This window comes from Chaetodon auriga, chromosome 15 (genome assembly GCF_051107435.1).
Source record: "Chaetodon auriga isolate fChaAug3 chromosome 15, fChaAug3.hap1, whole genome shotgun sequence".
Lineage (NCBI taxonomy): Eukaryota > Metazoa > Chordata > Actinopteri > Chaetodontiformes > Chaetodontidae > Chaetodon > Chaetodon auriga.
This window is the reverse complement of record NC_135088.1, coordinates 4,896,921-4,921,562: the sequence shown is the minus strand read 5'-3', so window position 1 is coordinate 4,921,562 and position 24,642 is coordinate 4,896,921. Positions and strand designations below refer to the sequence as shown.

Here is a 24,642-nt window from a genome sequence, read left to right as displayed (position 1 = left end):
AACACCTCCCTCCGCCTGAACTCCCTCTCCTGCAGCGAGCAGCGTCCTCCTCACGACACACATCCACCGGACGAGTTGCATTAAAGAACGCTGTTGACGACCAATAAGGATCGTAGGAGCTCCTGGAGACGCTCCAGAAACAGAATATCCAGTTTCATCTGGATTCTTTTAAGCCCTTGAAGATTCAGTCATCACTGACTCGAGCCGCTAAGAGCAAATGCGACGGTCAAAGTCGTCATACTGACATTTAAGGTATGCTGATCGACTCCTGGTGTCAGCTCATGCATTGAGTAACATGCAAGAAAACATTCCACCTTAAGAGCTGGGGGCAGTGTTTGAGCGCCTCAGTGAATTAGATGATGTTTCTCCAATCTGCAGCGAGCTAACGTCAGCTAGCATCATTCATCCTTCGCTCTTCTGACCGTTTTTTTTATTTGAGATTCATTTCCAAAGAAACGTTGCAGAGCAGCCTGTTGGTGCTGCGTCCACGCCGCCTGCAGGAAACAAAGCTAGCCGAGCTGCATATTCACAGCCTGTTAGCTGAGCCGTCAACGTTTTACACAGAATAGATGTTTCCAGTGCAGCTTCATTTGCACAAGTAAAAGAAATCATTCCAAATAGAAACAGCTTGCATTAATGCCACGCTAACGACGTGCATGCTAACACCTGGTAATGAAACTATTCATAAAGTCAGTCTAACATCTGCGGCGCGCTCAGTTACAGCTCAATGACATCACTAAAGGGCGCCCTGGCAAAGCGCTGCTATCTGACGCTCTGAGGACGAGAACGGCTTGAAATGAGGGTCAAAGTTCACAAGACGCACTTTCGTTTTCATCAGCGAGAGGAAGCTGATCACACTTGGCCACAGTTCAGTTCAGGGACATCGAGAACGTTTCACTGTTTTAATAAAATGATTTCTACTGTTTTTGAGTATTTACCATACATGAATACATGTTGTGGCTTCAGCCATTAATCTTTACCAGTTAAATGACTCTGATGAGGGTAAGTGATGACAGGAAGTGGACCACAGGTAAAGAAACACGCTTACGAGTATGACGGCTGCTGTGATGATGGAGATACATGGAGTGACTCAAGGCTGTGCAGGGGATAAGGGAGCGCACACACACACACACGCAGGCACACACACACATACACGCACAGATAACCAGGTCGTGTGAGGCTGATACTGTACCTTGATTGGCTTCGGGGTAGGAGATGGTGGAGGTGATGGTGGTGGTGGTGGTGGTGGCTGTGGTGGGTATAGGGGTAGTGGTGGGAGCATCTGGATGAGAGGACAGATACATGACAAACACAGGGGGGAAACAAATGAGTATAAACGCCATGAGGATAAAGTAAAGTCACAGTGAAGCCGCCGTATCGCCGTTTGACGTATGACCAGCAGCTCGTTGCGTGTCACCGCGTGTGTGAGTTAAAGGTCCGCTGGAGACTTTTTGATGAATCGACAGCGGCGACGCATTAAACACCGCACACGCCGCGATGACACCGCAGCACACACGCCGGCCGAGCTGATCAAAGATCTTGTTGGGAACTTTTCTCTTTTATGTCTACTCACGGGCTACACACCACGACATGAAATACTGACAAAGCTAGCGAGCGCGTGGTTGTTAGAAGTGATTAAATGTCTAATGAGTAACACATGCTGGCATTGTGCTTATGCTGTCATTGTTATGCAGCGAGCTACCCTGACAAACAAACGTGCCTGTGCATCCTGAGCATCTCCAGGAAAAGAGCACGACGTCGAGGGGAAATGGACAAAAAGCTAAATGTGATGTACGATGAACGGCACAGAAACAGGAGGAGGGAAAGAACATCCACACATAAACAAAAGAAGAAGAAATGAGCAGCATGAAGAGGAGACGCTCAGTACACAGGCTTTGACCCCAGATCCTTCTTCCTCCCACAGCTTTTCCCTTCTTACTTCATTAGCTGGGTTAGACCCCACACTGACAGTGACCGGGGGGAGATATCAAAAGTGACATTTTCCTTGTTGAAGCGGCGGCGCTGCACTGATATGAAGCCTCTGACTGCGCCGCTTGCTCAGAGACCTCCCATCATGCTGCGGTGATTGTCTGGGAATACGCTGAGGAACCTGTCGGGGTTATCAAACGGCTGAAAAAAATGGTAATTTGTGGCTGTTGATAAGGAGGAAGGCCGGTCTGCACTTAATGAATGAAAGTGCTATAAGAAGGTGAGGACAGGAAATGAGTCAGGGGGAGCAGGGGGGAGTCAAGGAGACAGAGGAGGTGCTTCATGGTGTCAAGTCTTTGCCTTTTATGAGATGGTGGACGTCGTATCGGCTGCGGCTATAAAACACAAAGAGCTTCAGCCGTCTTGCTTGTTTGTAGTTCTAAGAGCAGGAAGTCAAACGCATTTGATCGCTTGATGAATTTCTAATTAACAGCTACAAAACAGAAATAAGTGCTGTTGATTTGTTTATGTTTGTTTGTTTAAAGCAATCCGAGCTGCATGAAAGGTGACGTACAAATACAGTTTATAATGTGTCTGTAAGTATGGACAAAACCTCTGAAGAGAGCAAAAGTCCCGTCTGCAGAGCTGATCTGACAAACACACTTTCCTCCTGACTGAGTGCCGACTGTAAACTCCATATTTGTGTCCTTCACTGGCAGCGAATGGGCTTTGAGGGGAGAAGCTGGACACGAGTTTTATCTCTGAAACGGACTGGACGACGAGACGCAGAGGACACAGAACGAGCTGACTTCATACAAATACAATCTGACATTTGATTGGACGTTGGCTTCTTTGGTGGATTCTTTGTACTTTTCATTGTTATATTGTTGACTGACAGTGAAGCTGTATTAAAGGGCTCAACACCAGGATCATTATCAGAAGTCACTCACTGTCACTGGATGACTGTACTGCAGTTATACTTCATATTCACGTGAAAATACTTTCAGCATGAAATCACGTCACATTGAAAACGTACATCCCAAAGTTCTATTATAGATAATCAAAGTTCTCCTGCTGTGTGTAATGTCTTCCCTCTGGGCGCAGAGGTTGTTTATCATATAAAAGTAGTCTTCCCGGAGGCCACGAGTTGTTCATAGTTACTGCACAAATGTGTTCAGGGTTGTTAGTTTAGAAAATCACTTATTTTTTGCACTTGAAGAAAAGTGTATCAAGTAATTCGAGCGCGAGGCGGAGAGGACCGAGCGGCCCCTCACAACTCTGCCTGAGGCGAATTTAAAAATGCAAATGAAGGCCTTAAGGTGATGCGGATCAGTATTCAGACTCCGCTGACGTACGCCGTGTTTTTAATCTGTCCACAGTCCCGTTCTTTTAAAGACAACCTTGACAACACAAAAGGCTGAGCGGACCGACGTGCAGACAAAGGCGGCGAGGAGCGATGTGTTGGGAAGCGGGCTGGCGGGCGAAGCTGGAGCTGATGAGCTTCACACACGCTTGAGAGCCACAGACCTCCAGCTCGGGGGTGGTGCTGTCTAATTGGTTTCATCCCACCATGAACTGTGAGGGTCCAGCAGATGTTTGGGATCATCAGTGTCAACAACTCATTAAAAACCTGATGCTAAAAAAAAAAGAAAGAATTCCACGAAAAGAAGAAGCAGACAAAGATGAAAAGCTGGCGAGCGACTGAATGTACACTACACTTCCTTTTTGTGGCGAGCTGGCGAACAGAGGAGCTCATTGACTTTCAGATGTGACGGGCAGAATGCGTCCCCCCCCGCTGCGTCACTGGGCCTTGTTTACTGATGAGGCTGATGAATCAGTGTTTTTCTGGTCTGAACGACGGAGCACGACGGCAGGAAGCGCCGAGACACACCCTGACAGGAATCATTCCCGCCGAAGCCGTCGAGTTAAAGAACGCCACGTGAGCGCCCGCTGAAAGAAACGTCTAAAACAGCTCCGGAACAAGTACATGAAAAAAAAAAAAAAAAGCAACTTCTAACTTGTAATGCAAAACATTTTTACTGCAGTACTGACGGCCAAGGAGCCCGACGCAAAGACAAAGACGGAACGCTGCGCTCTAAAGTACATTATGACATCACGGCGCCTCTACGCTCCGTCCTGGATCGATTTGCTGTTCGCTCATACGTTCCATTTAAGGCCTCTCAGCTCCGCGAGGGGCACCTGTGTTTTTATTTTTCCTCCACGTCTTTGTGAAGTTTCCCGGCCTGTCTGGACGTGTCCTTGTTCCCTGTATAATCCGAACCGATGAAGCCTCGACACTCGTGCTGCGATTAAGGGCTTTACATATAAACTTGACATTGACTTGAAGTGACATTTGTGGAGGCCAATAATGTGAAAGAGCATTAAATCCTGGCCTCTGTGAACTCCTGACTTTGACTTTATCTTTCCACAGAGAAGTTACAAAAGACCTCACACCTAAAAAGTTGAATGAGTTTTAATGTGCTGGCTCCTGTCGAAGGAAGTTGAGGTTGGGCCTCGTGCTCGTTGCATTCCTGGACCAACACTGCAATCAGCCAATCGCAGCCCTCTGACATCATCAGTGTGCTGCTCCTGTGGAAGTGAATTCACCAAAATGCTTAACTGCATATTTAACTGTTACAGTCTGGGACCAACCTGGAGCTTTAGCTACATTAGCTGCTGCAGGGTTAGCGGGTTAGCTTGCCAACGTGGTCGGCTCTGCTAACCAGTAAGTTTAGCAATAAGCTAGAATATCGTTCACTAATATTAAAGGTGATAAAAGAGCCCTGATTTTGCTTTGGTCGGCATTATTCATCTTTAAAAAGGACAACTTTTGGCAGTGAAAGTGTCGGCGTGTTGATCAATGACCATCGTCAACATCGCACAGGAGCGGCACGCTGATGATGTCAGAGGGCTGTGATTGGAGGATTGCAACGCTGATCCAGGAATACATCCAATATCAGCCGAATAATCCCTGCATCTAAAATGTCTTGATGAGAGACAGACAGGATTTAAGACGTAACCTCTTTGCATGTTTGTTGTGGTGGTGGAATCACACTCCTCATAACATTTCACACCAGCAATTTCACTTCCACTCAAGCGCAATTTTAGCAAACTAAGAGCACTTGCAGCCTGAATAGGATGTTTCGGTACACTTTGCACCTCTGGAAGACACGTTGGATGCCACTAAGAGAGCTAACAGTAGCTCCCATGTGCTTTAATGGAGAAGAAGTGTAAAGTAAGTAGGAAGACGATGAAGAGCAGCAGGGTCACTAAACTTGTGTGCAATAAAGGCCAGTGCAGCTAAAGGAGCAGAGAAGAAGAGGAGTCAGTTATTGGGGAAGCGGCAGCCTGTAAACAACATAAAACCCCTCGGCGCCGAGTCGCTTGGCTGTGAGAGGAAAACCCTGATGGTTGTGTTTTCTTACCCTGTGAAGTACGAGCGGCACTGAGAGTCAGAGCGGTGCAGACTGCATCCCTCTGGCTGTTAACATTGTTAGTGTCAGCCAGTCTCACAGTGCTCTCCATCACTTAGGGTCACAATACTCGGGAATCAGATGGATTAGAGGAGATGCTGCCATGGCTGCATTTGTTCTGGCTGTCAAACAGGAGCAGTGCTGGGGGCGGAGGCGCCATGTGGACTTTATCATTCAATTACAAAGCTCTGATGTACAGTTTGGGATCTTGTGCCGAGACTGTGGCTGGTTTTTAACGTTTTCCATGATCAGCCTGGAAGTTTGGAGGTTAACTTTAAAGCACAAAAATGAGCATGTCTTCATTTTTCATGAAACTCTCTTTAGACTTCACGCGGTTTGGTTCATTTGGTCTGGACGAACAAACCAAGAGGTGCATCATGAGGCCAGATGGACTGACAGTAGCTCGCTGACTGGACAGTTCTGGTGACTGTTATCCTGCATCATCGCTGCCGGACGGACGCGTGAGGACGGACAGCAGACCACGCAGTGTTATCTCATGTATCTTGAACAGATTGGGACATCGCTTTGGAATAGTTGGTGGACTTATCAGTACAACTTTTTCGGAATGGGGTTGTGGTTGCAGTACGTGACAGTCTGTTAACTACAAACTGTATCTACCACCATTAAATCCTGAGGTCGGTCAGATCCACCTGGAAGCAGACCAGCGGTCTCAGTCCTCAGCAGAGCTCGGCCTGCAGCTTTCACACCAGCCCAAATGAACCACTCTGCACTCCAGAGTCCGTTCCATCCAGACCAGACACATTAGCTGTGACACGCTGTGAGCGGGACGAAGGCTCGAACTCGCAGCACAAGTCGAATCTGTTGTTGTAACCAGATGCTTCATATGGGCACACGGACGCTGACAGCCCTGCTGCTGCTCTGATTCATGTCTCAGGAGTGTGTGCCAACATACAGTACATGCTTTCTTCCCACCTTCTATTTTGGTAAATGGTGTGTGTGCATGTGTGTGTGCGTGTGTGGTAAAAAGGGGTTCGGAACATAATGTGAGAATCAGTTTCTGACAGCTCAGCCGCAACATCCTGTCTTCCCATTAGCAAGGCGAAGGTTCGGCATGATTTGCTGTTGAATTACAGCAGACATTAGTGGTGGGGGGGCCGCGGACACATCAAAGTCATCAAAAGACTGGCTCTAAAAGGATGGAGGCCTTCTGTGGTCTTAATGGCGGCTGTGTTTTTTTTTTTTTTGGTGTGAGGCTTTTAGTTGCCCGTGTGTTGCATTACCGTGTTTATCTTTGTCTTCTCTCACCGCTCTGTGTGTGTGTGTGTGTGTGTGTGTGTGTGTGTGTGTGTGTGTGTGTGTGTGCATGCGCGTGTGTGTGTGTGTGCGGGTGGGTGGATGAGAGGGGGCGACTTGCAGCCCTCACCATGGGGTTTTGTTGTTAGGCCTGGTGAGAGAAAACCTGCTACCAGAAAATTCATACTTCATATAAAATTGTGCTTAATGGATCACAGAAGGCTGATCGGGTAAAATGGTCGATCTTATTGATTATTCATCACGTGTTGTTTTGTGTTAATCCCAAACAATCTAAATCTAAACTATAACACTGAAACACAAAGTTTATTACATTGTTTATCCTCGGCTTTAGCTTAGAGCTAATCCTGATCCTGATCTTAACCCTAAACTCAAACCTTTTGGCTCAATTTCTCACTCATTCTTAAAGAAGTCGGCCCTGGAAAACGTCTTCAATCCAAAGATCCACGAGTCAAACTGATCCCTACAAAGACCAGAAGACCGAGCAGAGGACAGCCTGACGCTGCTCCGTTAGCATTGACTAACAGCTGTAATCTAGCAGGCGGCAATAAGCCGTTTCCTGATCTTCAGCGTTCCTCTGTTGTTTCATTGCACTCATCATTAGCACAGCAGCTCTATGCTGTAAATAACATCCATTCAGCTGGTGTCCGTCAGGCACCGAGGGTCCCTCTTCCCTCCCCCTGTAAAATGAAGCCTTTTCACTCTGCTAATTCCCTCGGACAATAGCGGCCAAATAATTTCTCTGCAGGCTCAGAGTCGACCAAAAGTGATAGTGAAGTAATTTTGGCCGGGGAAAACGAGCACATCAGAGAGCGACGCTTAGGGAGAGGCTGTTATTGGTATCAACAGCATTAAAAAGCACGATAAAATAATGCTTATGAGGAGGAGAGGAGGATTCTACTTCGACGGGAAGCAGAGAAATAAAGAAACGCGGTGAAGCAGAGCAAAACATCCACACCACACTCATGAATTGATCCCCAGCCGGGTCTCTGCTGTGGTTCTGCTGATTGACAGATGAACCTGATCAGATGATCGTTGATCATCAGGCCAGCTGTTTCGGGTGATGGGCTCAGCGGCGATCGGACTACAAACCGCTCCAGAGTTCGAGTGGAGGTGAGCTTTGCTGTGCGATTGCTGGGTTCATAAAGGAACCACACCTGAGGGTGGAACGCTGCAGGTTTCAACACAGCTGGTTCGAAGGCAGAAGGTGTGATACACCTGAAGACACGCTTGTTTCAAGGCCTTCTCCACATCGCAGGGATACAAAAACACTCTATTACATTTTAATTCAAGAATTTTAGCCTGAAAGTAGTCAGAGCCAGTCTGCAAAATCTACCCTGTAAAACGCGCTTGTAAATGCAGAATACACTGAACTCCTCCTCAGGTCATTAAAAAGAGTGCAGAGAGAGGAGCGACACCGAGGACACGACCTCGGCGTCCTCGCTGGTTGTGAAAATAGCACTTCGTTAAAAAAACCTAAAGGAGCTGCTTGGTGTGGGCGTGCTGCTGCAGGCGCTGGTGAGGAGATGAAATATAATGCAGTTTGAGTAATAGTAATAATGAGCTAGCAGGCTGATCAGAGGCCCAAACTGTTCGCCTTCAGTTGAGTTTTTCTTAACGTGGCCTGGGGACGGCGTGTTAGCGCGGGGCAGAAGGCACAGCCGAGTGAACGAAGCGACGAGCTTTCGCTGTGGGTCACATCTGCAGACTGACACAGGCAGGGGTTAAGACTAGACTGCACCTGTATTAACACACAGCCCCTGTTTAACAGGCAGTCTGCATGCCTTGGATTATGCTAACGAGCTCAGACTTTAGTATGCTACAGGTGCTAGCAATGAGCACCAGCGCCAACAACCCACCAAACATCAGTCTCCATATGCATGATTCTGCTGAAACCCGCAGTGTTCGGTGTGAAACACGGCGACTGAAGCAGACTTTGATATTCTGTTCTGTCAATAAAACGTCAGATTAAACTCCAGAAAGAGGTCAGGTGAAAGACTTTTAAACACTGGAATACCTGAGACATGTTCTGTGTCAAAGGACGTAAGCAAACACATGCAGAGACAGTGAAGTGCTGGAGGTCAGCGTTGGACCTGCGTACCATAGACGTAGAGGATGTAGTCGTCGAAAGACTCCCCCACTGAGTTGGAGGCCATACAGCGGTAGGTTCCATTGTAGGACTTGTTGAGGTTCTCGATGTAAAGGTCGCCGCCGGTGATGACGGCGTGGGACGGCACGTCGTCATCCACCTTGACCCAGTTGACCCGCTGAGGCCTGAAATGAAGACAGCAGAGCAGCAGTGAGAATCCAGCGGACGGATAAACCTTCAGACAGAGAGGGAGGAACAGGAAGTGACTGATGATGTCATCCTCTGAGCCCTGAAGGCCTGCTGGAGCCTCCTCAACGCTGCGACGCTCATCAACACGGTGTGAATGAGACGCTTTGGATGAAAGAGCTTTACAATCCTGACAACTGACAAAAATGAGGCCCTTTTTAAAATCCATTTGACCAAATCTGAGTGACGTGTTGGTGGATGAGCATCACCTGCTTCTCTTCACTTCACGTTCTTTCACTTCAAGTGTTTCTGACATGACCTGTGTTAGCCGTGCTGCCATCAGAGCGCTCCTGTCCTTCATAAACCTCAGACTTGTGACATTTATCTCCCAGTTTTTTTCTCCTTTCAGTGTCTCCGACTCACATGTTGGGATGTTGTTGCATCCTTAAAGCACAAGAAGACGTATAAAGTACTAAATTCAAAAATAGCTGTAACTCCATACAATCATTAAAAAGCGGGCTTTGTCTGTTTGGAGGTCCAAAACTTGAGAACACTTGCGAACAGTTCTCCAAAGATTATCGTCAACTTTAACTCCTTTTTGAAAATACATTTTCTAGCTGCTGTTTAATAGAAAAAGGCCTAATCAGAGAGAGCCGGGACAAAAAAACAAGACATATTAAAATGACATTCCTGCCTTTGTGTACGGCTAAAAGCAAACAATAACTGTGGAGCAGCTTTGTCTTCAAATTGCAGGCTTTCCACGCTCGTACACTGATGAGTGTTGCTGTGTAGGTGGGCGCCTACCAAGCGTCTGTATTCGCTCTCTTTTCTACCTTGACTGAGGTTTATAGCGGGGTGACAGATTCCATTTTTATGACAATGAGCTCAGAGCACTCAGAGCCACCGAGGGCGAAGAAAAAAGAAAAAGACAAAACACCTCTATTTTGCCGCTGCAACTTCCAATGGCCACAGCCAGCTACTGTTATTTCCCCTGAGCGTGTGCTGATGGTCTCTCTTGTTGCATTTTGTTGTGGTGTTTTAACTTGTTTCCCTCCATTTGAAAACATCTGGTGAGGAGGGAGCAAGCAAATGGAAGCGGGGGGGAAAAAAAGATGAGGCGAAAAATCCGGGAAAAGGAAATATGAGATAGCAGTTGGAGCTCGATAGCAAAAACAAACAGAACACAAGAGCGTTTAATGGCTGTGGTGGATGGCTGGAACCAGAGAGGGCCGGGTCTGCGAGGAGCGTTCTGCAGGTGGAATGAAATGCAAAGAAAGAGGAAATATATAAATATAAGTGCTGTGATAGTGTGAGAGACGTGACCTAGAAAGTGCGCTTTCTATAGGTGGATGGGATGTGGCGAGGAGGGAGAAAGTGCATCCGGAGAAGGAAGATAGACAGAGATAGACGAAAGAGGTAAGATGGGGCTGCAAGGAGAGAGGAAGGGCAGGCGTGTGGAATACAAATGGCCGCCTGCAGCCACGGCCCCCTGTGCTATCTGCTGGTAATGACTGCACAACTCTCAACAGCTCTAATGAAAATGACTTCCAATTCCCGGCTCACTGTATTGATTGTGTTTTCATCTTTATAAAATGAATACGGGTAGTGAGCTTGTCTCTACGCCAAGTATGAAAACTGTGGGGGGGCCGGAGGGGGGAGGCCGTGTGGAGTACACACTGTTCGGTTCTGTGCGAGTGTGTTCTTGTACTTCTACCCTTCACAGAATCACGCAGAGTTTAAGAATATTCCTGCAGAGCGAGGACACTTGGATTGATCCGAGCTTTGAGTTTGGCTTAAAGTCAGATTTCAGATCAGGTTTAAATTAACGTGAAGTTTAAGGACAACTCAAAGACGGCTTTGGTCCACTTTTCCACGATCTCGCTGCACCCGTAAAGCTCAACGCTGCGACCGACCATCAATGATGGCTCAGAGCGCACACCACTGACTCCAGAACAGTTTCAACGCTGTGTAACACATAGAAAACACACCACTTTGTGAACACATGAAGGAGATGAACACATGGACTCAGGAGCAGTTTGATTGGAAATGATCTGTTTGTGCTGCAGACGAACAGACGCTGAGCGTTCAGACACTTTGGAAAGTTTCAATGGATGTTTTTATTATTAGACTTTTCTTCCCAATGAAACTTGTTTGCCATTAAAATCCATTCAAACTGTTGTGAATCCAAGCTTACTGCAGCTGCCAAACAGAAAACAATTCACTTTTCAGTGGCACCGTTCAAGCCGTCAGACGAGTGTTGGAAAACATGGACGGGTTTAATGGAGGGAGACGTTTCCTTAAAGTGTCGTTTACGGGCACATTTGAAAAGACCCGCTGCGACGCCGCACCTGGTCGGTCACTTCACCGGGTCTGATGGAATATTCATAACTCAGCCTCATCATTATTTTATTCTCTTCAAATTTGAACTGCTTTGTCAACAAACTCGCGGCTGACACCAACAGCGGCGGCCGTATCGACGTTGGGCCGGTCTCTGGCCTGCAGCCTGAAGCCCTCCCTCATTTACTCACCCCTGTTCTAATGTCTTCATTTGCACTCCATTACACCTCCCATCACACAGAGCTGATGATACATGTGGACTAACGGCCCGACGGGCGACAAACAGGAGCTTCCTGACGTTTCAAAGTGCAGATTAACGCTGCGAGCTCATTCTTGACGTTGCTCTCTGTGACGTTCAGTCTCTGTCCGTCAACGTACTGTCCTGTCTCTCATCACTGAAGGACACCCTGCTGATTCCACCCTCCTCCGGCTGAATTTCTCTGTTAGATTTGACGATGGCTCGACTCGCTGTCGTTAGCGCTCGGCTCTGCCCACTGCCTTTAAAGGAGAGGTAATTAAACACCTGCTCCAAAAACCACACAGTCCTTCTGATGTGTTTCGTAATCACAGACCAGTTTCAAATCTCATCTCAGAACATCCAGAAATAGAAATTAGCAGCCATTCAATTAAGTGATTATGTATCCAGCGATGGTCATTTAGAAATGTCTGCCCTCAGGTCTTTCTCCAGCGTTCAGATTGGCTTAGTCACAGCTCGTCGTCTCTGGAACACATACTCGTATCGAGGCAACCCTCTTATCCATCAGCTCTACTCCCACTCCTTACTAGAGGAGATCTGTGCTCGCAGTGAGGAGCCGACATCTCAGACCTCCCAATGTTATGTCCCAGCGCCTTCTCCCACAGCCACATTTTACACCGCTCGCTCATTCAACAACACTAAGATCTGTTTGGCCCAATAGCTTACTCCTCACTCCTCACACCAAACTAGGCAAAGACTCTGCGGCCCTCCTTCTTATGACTGGACAGGCTCAGACAGGAGCACCTCCTCAACCTGGCTTCACCATAAATCATAAGTATTGTCATGAACTATCATTTCTGAGGTGCTAGCATGGAAGTAGGACGTAATATTGTGCTATAATTTATCGACTATTTTGACTGTAAACAGCAGAGGACCAAGGACAGTTCCCTGAGGGACTCCAGGCATTATTTCAGATGTTCTAACTTTGACCGAAATTCTGTTTATGGTTTCTTTGTTTGGATTTTTTTATTTCTGTATTTCAAGCAAGAGGAAAACTGGGTGCAGCAAAGCCAGCAGCTGAGAAATACTGAGATTATCTGCAGTATCAAAATGAACCGTCAGATCGAGAAGAAACAAAACTGATTTTAAAGATCATTTGAAACTCTGACGCGGTCTGTTTCCATTCTGTGCGAGGAACTAAAACCAGACTGAAACCAGTCCGAAATACTACTACTACTTTAAAGAAAACGGTCATTTGGTAAAAAGGGTTTAACGGGACCTGACGCGACATCTATTGGTGCATAGCAGGGGTGAACAGGAGGTTGGACCAAAAGAGTCTCAGCTGTTGTCTCACTCGGTCCACATGAAGAGACAGCGTGAATATTTTCTGCAGGTCTTCAGTGTGAGAAGCTGCAGATGTTTAGAGCAGCAGGGAGATTTTTACTCAGTTTGATATGATCTGTTTCCTGTTTAAAAAAAGACCAAAACACTTCTAACGGTCGTCAGGAAAAGATTCAGCACTGACATTACGAGAAACGTCAGAGGTTCAGCTCATGACGGAGTCGAGAACTTTAAAGTTTTTACAGTTCTGAATAAGGAACCCTTAAATTTCCCTTAAATGTACTTAAAATGCTGCTGCCTCTGAGGCTGTCGGGATGAATAGTGACTTTCTGTTTTCTCTCTGCCTTCCTGCATTCTCCTTTATTCAGGGTGAGGAAAGGTACAGAGTAATCTCTGGATGGTGTGGCAGTCTGAACTGTTACGCCCAATTTGATATGTGCGTAAATATGTTGTTTAATGTTTGACATTTTCTCTTTTCTCAGCTGAGTGAACAGAAAGACGACTCCACACAAACTACAACAGGACGCTCGCATGTACCGAGGGAGGAAGGTGAGGTGTTCGGATGGATCCATAAATATGCATGTGCTTTCTCCACCCATGGCATATTCTTAATTGGTGAAAGCGTGTGTGTGTGTGTGTGTGTCGTACTGGGGTTTGCCTTTGGCCTGGCACGTCAGCTCCAGGTTCTCTCCTTCCCTGGTCAGACCCTGAGGAAATTCCACCACGATCTTCACCTCCGGTTTGTCTGAAAGGAGAAAGGAGAGAGAGAATTGACTGATGGGACAATGGGACAGACGAGGCATCATCTGTCTTCACTCTACATCTACTCGCTGCGTCATCCTCCTTCTGATTGACTCTTACTTGCAGCCATGTTGTTTGCAGCTTACAGAAACATGATGGATCTGCAGCAGAAGACACTGAAGCTACTCTGTCAGGCCACCAGCTGACCAGTAGCATCCAATCACATTCACAGAGGTGTACAGCAGATATTTTGCCCCGACTCCTCATACGATCGTATCAGCTGAGTGATAATATGATCATATCGGCTGCTGCTGCTGCAGCTCCGTCCACCGTCCCTCTGTCCAGTTTGCTGCTCCAGCTTTGCTCTGCTTTGACTGGTAGCTTTCAGTGGCTAACGTTAGCACGTTAGCTTCATATAGAATCTAAAAGCCTGATTCCAGAAGAGTTATGATGCTGTAGAACATAAAATCAGCTTCGGTCATGCATGTTAATACAGCAGCTTTGACTGTTGTGACGTTGGGGTTGTATATACTGTCGATGCTCATATGAATCTGAGCATTCTCAGACTGAATGACTCCTTCCTTCTTGTGCAGCTGTTGCATCATGTTCCAGCGTCGGGGTAAAAGCATTTTCTAGTCTGGCTTTTGTTTTTCTGCACACAGCAAACTGCTCTCCACGATCACTGAAAGACTCTGCAGGGGTTTAAGGGATAAACACAACAGTCACTGCAGAAACAGTCATATTCATATCCAGCTCTTAACTCTAATAGAGCGTCTGGGTCTGACAGCCTCACTGTATATCTACACTTACACCTGCTGTATATGACTGAGTGAATTCACGTACTGTTAATGTTGCTTATATTGTGTTCATCTCAGCGTCTTCATATAACTCCTCACTGTTATTTATGCACCTCCATACGTACGTCCATTACTCGGCTGAACTGCCTTTCGTTGCAGTGAAAGAGCAGGTCAGGTTCAGGTGAAGTTTACTTTGTTTTGGACTCCATGCTGCACAAACTTCGCCCGGATGGATTTGACTTGATTAGGTGTTTTTCCTTTACATCTGCCTCCCACCACTTAACCTCCACCTGCCGTCCATCGCATCAAACCGCTCTTCAGCCGTGCTGCCTCCACCTCGGGCGTATTGATATTGATATTGATGGAATTTCAAATCAACCTCGCACCAAAACACAAACACAAAGTTTTGGGGAATGATAAATGCGGCGCAGTGCAGGACCACGAGTCGCCCTGACCGCCTTCAAAGACGCCACCTGATAAAGCTGCTCTGAAAACAGAGGACAGCGCTGAAGAGTGGAGGCAGCTGGAGGGGAAACGGAGGAATGTTGTTTTGACAAATCAGTGGGGCGCTCTGACAGTCGCTGCTGTGCCATTCTTTGCAGCCGCGGCGTTTCTATTGTTCCCATTCCCGTTGACTGTGGCTGCCGTTATTAAAGCCTTTTCTCGTCCTGGTGTGAGAGATGATCCTTTATTCGGGGCAGAAATTGAATGTTTTATTCAATCTATCATCAGGTTCGGGCGTGAATTCGGTCTTGCTATGCACTGACAGCAAAACTGGGAAAACAAACGCAGCTGAAGACCTGCTCTGACTTACAACTTTACAACATTTCTGTGGTTGAAAACAGGCTGATGATCGCACACAACGAGCGTCTGACTGTAAGAAAACCATGAACGGGTGAGAATAATGTGTTGGTTCCTGTCAGCAGGGGTTGGAAGACCTTGGAGTGGATATTTATATTTATTAAATCTATCACATTCATGAAGAAAAAGACAAAAAAATAAACTTTAAACCATCTTTTAACATTTCGGTGGACATGATTTAGTGTTAGACTGTCTTTGATGCGTAAAGTATACGTATCAGTCCTTTATCAAAGGCACGATGTGTTTCCTCCTGCAGGCCATCCAAAATAAAGGACAACATTTCTGACAGCTCATCGATAGCTTAATTAACCTGACGAGCACACCTGAATGCGTTCACTGCACCACGTTCCAGCTTGTTTACTCCAAAGTGTGATTTTGTAGAAGTTTTCCTCGTCTGATGCTGCAGATAAGCACCTCTACAGCTCAGTCATCTCATACCAGATTGATTGCTGAGTCACAATAGTGTAATTATAGTTTTCCGATTGTGATGGAAATGATTCTGGTTCTTTTCCCTCCTCTCCAGCCTAAACGCGCTGTTTGCCGCTTGCATTTTTAATCAGCCTGCAGACAGAGGGCTCAGACTTGAGTTATGATTTCAAAGCCGGCGGTAAAGTTTCACACTGCCGTCCGACCTTCTCGGCGGCAAACAACACGTGTCTGGCCATCCATCTGTCTAAATCACACCCTGTCAGTGGCCGGCTCTCGGTCTCGGTGATGGACAGCAGACGGGCGAAGAGCCAAGTCTTCTGCTCAGTGGGCATGCACGGCTTCAGACAGCAACCCTTTGGTTTTGTTTCCACTCCAGGCTCTACGCAGCGTCCTGCAACTTTTCCTTTGCTCCTAACGTCATCTGACCTTGTCATCTCTGAGCCATAAACATGAAGGAGACCAGGCGTCTGTGGGGTGTTCTGATAGCCTCCGGTACTTACGGCGGAGCTTTCTTTGACTCGGCTTGATGGAAAAACACACACGGCACTGCCAGATCGGGATACTGCCACTTCAGTGGAAATGAAACAGTGTCTCCCGTATGCAGGAGGGCCGTTATCATTACGCTTACTGAATTATTTGCTTCATTGTGTGCTTCACCTCATAAGCACTCAAGACGGCGCGATCCATCTCTCGGCAGCCAGCTGACCTTAAGGGAAAACAAGCAGGCAGCGGAGCACAACAGCTTGCTTTGCTTATACACATAAACATTACAGGCTTATTTAATTACGCTGTCCCCTGACAACGGCCTCTTTTTGTTGTTTCTTGCTACACAATGCAGTCCATTCCACTTGCAAATTGCCCACACAGCCAGTGATTGAAATGTAAATCACCTCGTCTATCTCAGTAATCAGTAAACAAAGTTGCGTGTAACTGTGTAATAATGTGTAATATTTTATGGCTTCTTCTTTTAGAATTCCCCACAAAGGAACCAACGCGGAGGAAAGACCATGTGACGCGGTTTTAACGACATGGAAACGTGTTGAAGGCTGAACCGTTCAGATGTTTGGGATCATAATTCATGTTTTTCATCCTCCTTCCAGTACTCGCTATTTTACCATAAAAACTGTATAATTCAGACACCAAATGTATGACAGTTCAGGTCCCATAAGAAGAATGATTAAATAATTAAAACTTCCATTTAAGGCTTTGCTGAAGCTTGTCAGAGTTTCTATTTAAATCTGCAGATTTGAAGCTTCCAGCTTCTTTCACCATTGGCTGCTGGTTTCTTCTTCTCTTATCTCACTGCTTCTCAGAGGGATCTTTGTCTCCTTCTGCCCTTTCATCTGTTGAATCATTGTGCAGCATTTTGTTCTCCGTGTACAAAACGTTATTTTTTTTGCAGACCTTTCATACGAAATAACATCCATCTGCAAAGAGGACTTTCTCCAACCGAAAAGCATAAAAGACCATTCAGAGTCTGTGTCCTCTGACTCGTCTCACTGTGCTGAATCAAGCTTTTGTGGCGGGTGATTACTAACTTTGAACTGCATGAAGCAAATGAGCACAGTCTGAATCAGCTGAACTACGTCTACGTGTGAGAATGTGAGGAACATAAACGCTGAAGTGTGTGCTTCCTGTTAGCTAAACGTCGCTAGCTCGCCTGGCTTTACTTAGTGAGTGTTGTTAGTCTAGAAAACCAAATGATGTGGAAGAGCCTTTGCATGTTATTCAGATACTGTGGGATGACATTAACTGTAGAAATACAATCAAAGATGTCTTTTAATAAATCAACCACAGCATCAGCACTGATCTGGTATGATTTCTTTATGACTTTGATGCACTTAACCCTAAACTAACACCATCTGCAGCGGTCCAGGAATTATCCACTACCCTCACAGCTCATCAGGCAGAACTGTGCACACTAAAAAGCAGAGCCCGTCTGTACTGAGTATAAACTGCTGAAGTGAACGTGAAGAGCTGAAACTGTGGCTTTTTTCCTTTTATTTACTTTGTATTTAGAATATTTATCAAACAGAAGGCGGCGAGCGGGAGTGGCCACGCATGCTTGTTGTCCATGCAGCCTGCACGGAGCGTGACGGCAGCGGCGTGCGGCGCTGAGCCGGGCGGTCCGTGTGAGCTCGCCGTTATCAGAGGCCAACAAAATGCCACGCTGCCTCTGTAGATGAGCTGATCTCCTCGTCTCGCTCTCCCGGGGAAAGGTCAGACAGCTACAGAAGAGTTATTTCTTTAATAGAACGCCAGGACATTCCAGAGGCCGGAGTCGTAGGCGTAGAATACATACATCTGATCACTCTGAATCAATAAAAAGATCTCAAACTCTCCATCACAAAGGCCCAGCGTTTTAATTACGTGTCACATGTCTGGGGAGTTCATCTCGTGCTGTTGGCAGCGCTGTGGTAAAACATGTGAGCGTCTACGTTCCATTAAAGGTGCTGCGAACACCTGCTCTGATGCTTAATAACGGCTTCCTCCTGCAGCAGAAATAATAATAATAAAACATAACCTCTGACCTCCATTAAGGGCTGGATTTTGTTCTTTCTCTGTGGTTTGTGAGGGTTTTTACTGGGTTCAGCTCTACAAACACCCTCCCACTCCCAGACTCATATTTCTAAAAGAATAACGTGGGTTTGGGTTTTTTTACACTCTGCACCTCTGTATAATCTACAAACTCTACTTCTAATCAAATGTCTGGTGTTCAGCCTGTTTTTGGTGTTTTACATTTGACATTTAATTTCTCAGTGTTTACGTTCTTTTCATTTCTCTTTACTCTGTGAACAGTGACACCAGTCACACTCCCTCACGTCGAGTCTATAAAGTAAACTATGGGAGCACCTTTGACATTTGATCGTCCTGATTGCGATATCATTGCTGATTGTGGTTTACCAGCCTGTGCAGTGAACCTGAGACTTTCTGTGTTTGTGGTCGTCTTTTCTCTTTGCACTGAGAGATCAGCAGTGTAGAGTCAGCTGCTCATTTGCAAACACTCCATTAGGATGCAGGTTTTCGTTCAGTTATGCTCATTCTGGTGCAGAAACAGAGTTTCACAAAGACTGAAACTCGAGCTGTCGACACCTGGTCAGTTATGCTGAGCTTTGATCTAAAACATCTTGTCTGCAGAGACAGAAAACTTGTTAAAAGAGAGGAACTAACCAGCGGCTGTCTATCAATGGACCTCCATACTTGACTTTTTTAAACTTTTAAACCCAAACTGCACTGATTTCACATATTTATGAGTCTGTGCTGGACTGCAACGCTTCAAATATGGATGCTGCGGCAGAGAAGCTCCAAACTGTGGACGCTTCACACACATGTTCGACCCGACAGCACAGAAGATCTGAAAAATCAGTTTCAAGATGGACGAGCAAGATTTGAGCCACCCAGTCAGGATCTGAGCAAAACGCGAAACATGTCACAGTCTGTGCTTCAGTTCCTGAGCGATGCTGCTGAAGGATGGACAGAAAAGAGTCCCTGCACGACATCATGAAGTCACAGTGAAGCTGACCTTTGAACTTTGGGATATAAAATGCCATCACTGCATCATTTGTGCGAGATTTTGCCTTTGACCTTTGACTTGTAACCACCAAAATCTGATCAGTTCATCCTTGAGTTCAAGTGAATGTTAGAAGATGTCGTGTTCATGAGAATCTGACAGACAACCTGAAAACATGATGCCAGAAGCACCAAAAGTCACCTGACAGCCAACATCACTTCTCCTGAAGATCATACGTGACATCACTCCCCTCTGTTGACAAGACCACGCACCAGAGTTTCAGTGGCGGGAAAATGTGAGAAATTTATGTCATTTAATTAGTGAAGATTGAACATTGGACTCTGTTGCAGTCCAATTTTCCCCTTTTTATTCATCATAACCTGTTCATGGAGAAGACTTCCCTTCAATGACACTGCCAAACATGTCACACACTGAAGTTTTACTCAGGAAAAGTGGCAAATTTATGCCATTTAATTAGCGAGGATGGAACACGCTTCTCTATTGCGGTCCAATTTCTCTATTGCAGTTAAGCTGATGAGACACTTGAAACAGAAAAAACGTGCATAATGCAGCTTAAATACTCATGCTGATTTCTAAATTATTACTGAGCAGAAGTACTTACACTGCACCTCCAGGTATTTCTGTGCCTGGAAGTCCTTGACTGCAGGGTGGTCCACGATGCAAACCACAGGTACGCCGTCATCCTCCCTGCTGACGGTGAACGTCAGCCGGCTGGTTACTGTGTACATCTTGTCGTAGGTCAGCTCCACTCTGGGTTTGCCTGCGTGAAACATCAAAGACAAGCAGACTTTAACACAGCAGTGAAGGTGAATTTTGGATTTCAGCTCAAATATGAATGAGCTTCACACAGAAAGTCCATGAACTTCACTACACGCACTTGTTCTGCCAGGAACTAGTCTGTACCGTGTTCAGAGCAAAATTCCTTAGTGAGAAATAGCATCAGCTACAACCTAGACTTTAACCAAAGAAAGTGACGATGGATAAAGTGGACTGTTTTGATGAAGGAGCTCAGTCTTAGTCTCAGTTTCTCTGCTGATTTTCACCACTCAAATTTCTTCCCTCTGAATTGAATTTGTTCTGAAATTTTGCTGATTTCCGTTCACATGCGACGGGCCCTCAGTGTGAATGTAACTGCTTCCTAACACTGAAGGAAGGGCAGCCAACCAGGCCAGCAGGACGCGGCTCAGCAGTCACCTTTCTTCATGCTTCTCCTTCTGCAAACACATCCCAGACCCCAGACTTGGATACGGCATGCATCAAATTCCTCCACCTAATATGAGGAATAACAGGCCTGCAGATGTGGAAGCTGTTCTACAAACATTACAATTAATCTCAACGAGTCCTTCCACCATCCACGGCCACTTATCCTTGCATGGTTGCAGGGTTCAGAGCTTATCCCTGAACACACACACAGAAAACCTACAAACTCTACAGCGACCGGTTCGCCCGACACGCATGTCTTCAGACTGTGGATGGAACATGGAAGTCTGCACCCAGCAGGGGGATTTGAACCCAGCACCCTGCTTACTGTGAGGGAACAGAACCTACCACTGAACCACCATTCCTCCCTTTCTCCTGCAGTTCCTCAAAGTTGATCCATAATGTTGAATTTAAGAAAACTGACCTGAGGCCAGAGGCTGAGGTGAAAGGTTGTTGGGTTAAAAACTAAAAACATCATTTAAATGACTCCTCCTGTTTGCTGGTCGGATGGTTTCCTGCTCAGGGGTCGACTGATTTTCACCGTTTTCCACACTTTGGGAATAAAAAGGAGCTCGGCCGGTTCATGCATCCTTGGCTCCTCCTGGAATACGCTGTGAACAGCTTGTTTTGTTGAAGGGTCAGTCCACTAAGTTTTACTAGACAAAATAACAAAGCTGAAACCTTTGGACCGAAGGCTGAGGGGAAAAAAATGCTTTAAAATGTTAAGGCCTGACAAAGGCAGCCATTGTTTGGCTGCAAGCAGAACGCCTTTCCTTCACTGACCTTGCAAAATATGTAGAGTGGAAGCAGAGGGCGTCCTTGAGGATGGTCAGAGAGGGTGAATCAGCTAACAATTGCCCGCTGTCTGGAGCTACTATGCGACTGTGAATCACTCATTAGGCTTTATGAAGGCAGATTTATTGTGTGGCCACCTTTTGCACAGCACTGCCAGATCTGAAGCCTGCAGAGTAACCCTCCTCTGATTAGTGGCTGCTCTGTAATATCACACAGACAATATGTTCTCAAAAGCAATGAAGAGGATACCTCATCACAGTCATACAAAATAAGAGGGATAGCTGCAGACGGCAGCGCGGCACAGTCACAAAGAGAGATTGATTATTTTTATCCCGTTGTCCTACTTCCTAACAGTCTGCTGCACAAGTGTGTTTGTATCCCATCAATAAAACAAATACTGGAAGCAAAAAAGTGAAAGAATCTGCCAAGAGAAATGCTGCGACTGGAGAAAATGTGTCTTAATATGAAGACTTGCATACATCAGTTCATATTTTAGCTATGAAATATGTGCTAAGTGCACGTTGGGCACACTCCTGCAGTGCGGCTCAGCGTCACTGTGGTGACAGCTGTCTCTTCGGATGCTGGGAAAGCAAACCTGTGTGATGTGGCTGCTGTAAAGGAACAGGTTGTCATGAATAAACACCACTAGAGGCTTCAGATTCATGAAAGCACCTGCAAGGGGAACCTGAAGGGGTCTGCTCAAATCAAAATGTCTTTTGAGATGCATAAAACAGTGGTGAAGAGACGTCTTCATTGAAGCCCCAGTTTCTGGATTTCTCTTTTTAAACCTGAGGAATTCATTGTGAAATGAGAATACTAACTCTACACGAGCGAAGTGTCTGTGGGTTTGAAACCTGCACAAAGGTACGTCACCGAGAAAGATGTGTGAAAATAATGTGTAACCACCATAAAGGCCAGCGCGGTCCAGCATTTCGCCCTTTAGCTGCTTCATAATGTGTTACTGCAGGTTTCCGGCCAAACATGGCAAACATGAGGCACACAACATAAAATAAAGTGGAAGGAATTCCATGAAACTACGGAAACGACACTTGAGGTAAGTTCGGTGTTCAGTCGTGGAACGGCTCGTTTTGTCTTCGCCTGGATTGAAGCATCTTCACCTCATCATCCTTTTCTGCTGCATACAGAAACAACAACTGTTCCAAACTCTGCTGTGTGCCGGCGTCCATCCCTTCAGCAGGGCAGAGGACAGGGAGCGTCTCACAAGATGGACATCTGACGGCGGTCCAAACGCGCTGTGTCAAATACTAATCTGAGCGGAGACAACGGAGACGACGCAGCAGACGTGTGAGAGACGAACGCGCTGATGGTTTCCACACACTGGAGGCATCACGCTGCATCAGGAAAGTCGACGCGCGTCAACACTCCAAAAACCAATTTAATCTCATTCTCTCTGCGGGCTGCACATCCCGACTACTGTACCAGGACTGCTTTTTCTGTGTGTGGCTCACTGGCTGCGTGCTGCAGGCATCATACAGCTCACACGTGTCCTGGCCTTCAGACTTACGTCCAGCCGGTCCTGTGATCTCGACTGCAGGTTGCAGGCTGCACGTCTGGTGTTATGAAAGAGGCTCGGCAGTGTTTTTTGGGGAAATGTCAAAAGTGTGGGTGGGTGGGGTGATGGCTCTGACTTCGCCTGTAGTAAAGAGATTTTGGACAGGCCACGAGGAGGACGCCGGAGGCAAGATATTTTGGAGACAAAAAGAAACGTCAGAGAAAATTGACTTTTTTAAACTCAACATCCACATCCAAGAGAGGGCTGACGGACTGGACCAGCAGAGGGAGAGGTGCTCGGCTACAGGCCTGCGAGCCTTCGATCACAGGCGCAGGTTAGCGTAGGTTAGCATAGCAATGTATTATCTGGTCACCAGAAAGTAAAGCAGACAGTCAGTAAGAAAAATGAGCACTGGATTAGCACGCTGCTTCACGACGATCCTGCTGCTCTAGCTCTAATTCCATATTCGCCATCAAGCAGGTGACAATTGTGACTTTAACAGGAAAAGCCCTTAAAACGTGAAGTGAGCTGAAGATGAATCAGCGATAGCTCTCTGTTCGAAAACGTCACGCTTTATTAAGCACTAAGAATATTGTGAAAGCCTAACTTTGGAGAGGTGCCAGCGGAGATAAATGTCAGCGCACGGCAGTGAAAGGTCACACGGAGCTGAAGAGGCACTTTGAGTGTTTCGTAAATCCGAACATGCGAACTCAGCTGGCCCTCTTCTCCTGCGCCTCCTCCTCGTTTCGCTTCCTCAACTGTTATCGTTTAACCACATTTTTGTGGAGCAGGAAGGGAGCAGTGTCTGGTTAAATAAAATATATGTCTTTCCACTTCAATCGCTTTACTTGGCCCAAAATATTCTTTTATCCATTTGTGGTCTTCCTGCTGGGGTGGAGCAGGGTAATTGAAATCACCCTGTGGTTGTCTCATAAGACTTGAGGCTAATGGCTGTTCTGGTCCCTGTCAGTCAACGTGGCGCCCTACCTAGTGGCTTTTTCTTTCCTTTCTTTGGTCTTAACTGAACACAAAGGGATGACCTGCGCTCTGAGATGCTGCGCTGCTTCGACTCTATGCCTCCACGACTTTCACTGCTCGGCCGTACGTTAATAAATCACTAAACAACAAGAGTAAGAGCGAAAGGAAAGAGGGGAGACGACAGTGAGATAATAGGTCTGTGCATATTAGGAGAGATGGCTGGATTTACATTGGCAAGCATGACAATCGCAACCTTTAAATGATATTTAAGAGAGCCTGATTATCCCTTAAGGTAATTAAGTTAAATTCTGGGGACGTTTAATTAGAAATAAGTCTGCCAGGCAAGGAGCCACAGCCAAAGGCAATTTAGGTCATTCTGCCCATGTGTCAGGACTCTGGCACCTCCAGCCATCTTTCACTTTCCTGCACTCCTTTGTCTTCAGCAGGTTTCCTTCCTACGACATGGCTGCGGTGTCAACTGAATAAACCTCGGAGTCGTTTGACACAGTTTACCAAAGAGCAGGCATTGAAACGGCAGCTAACTGGCACAGCATGGTCAACAAAAGCCATATTGTTATTATGCCAACGCTGGTGTCACTTAAGTTGAACTTGCAAAAAAAATCCTGCGTTTGTAAAATGAAAAAGGTGGATTTTGTAAGTGGGCCGCCATTGTTTTAGGCTATTTCAGCTAGCAGCACCTTTTCACCTGTGGCGAAAATGGATAAAAGCAAATGGCATGCTCCAAATGCTGTGTTGTGACAGGTGAGCCTTTAAGTACCACTGAGTATTGTGTTATGGCAAAAAATTGCATATATCAATTGTAGAACTTCAAAGAGAGCTGAGCCGGTTCTGTAAATAGCAATCCATTCAACAAGCGAGCCAAAGCAGCATGGGCGCCGGGCTGAGGGGCATTTATCGTTATGCAAATCATTTTTTCTGCCGTTCCATAACACGAGCAAATGAGCGCCATGTG

The 24,642-nt window shown here is 46.3% G+C and overlaps 1 protein-coding gene across 10 annotated transcripts in view; it reads right to left on the bottom strand.

Moving 5' to 3' along the window:
* The window catches only part of cadm1a (cell adhesion molecule 1a), a 314,635-nt gene that overhangs the window by 32,254 nt on the left and 257,739 nt on the right, over nucleotides 1–24,642 (bottom strand). For 5 of the 10 annotated variants that reach the window (XM_076750040.1, XM_076750032.1, XM_076750034.1 and 2 more), the window contains 4 exons: nucleotides 19,785–19,943; nucleotides 13,472–13,568; nucleotides 8,776–8,948; nucleotides 1,193–1,282 (listed from right to left, as the gene is read on the bottom strand). In XM_076750040.1, the coding sequence (XP_076606155.1) occupies nucleotides 1,193–1,282; nucleotides 8,776–8,948; nucleotides 13,472–13,568; nucleotides 19,785–19,943 (519 nt within the window). The remainder of the gene's footprint in view (nucleotides 1–1,192; nucleotides 1,283–8,775; nucleotides 8,949–13,471; nucleotides 13,569–19,784; nucleotides 19,944–24,642) is intronic. The other 5 variants (XM_076750042.1, XM_076750041.1, XM_076750036.1 and 2 more) reach the window with 1 other exon arrangement.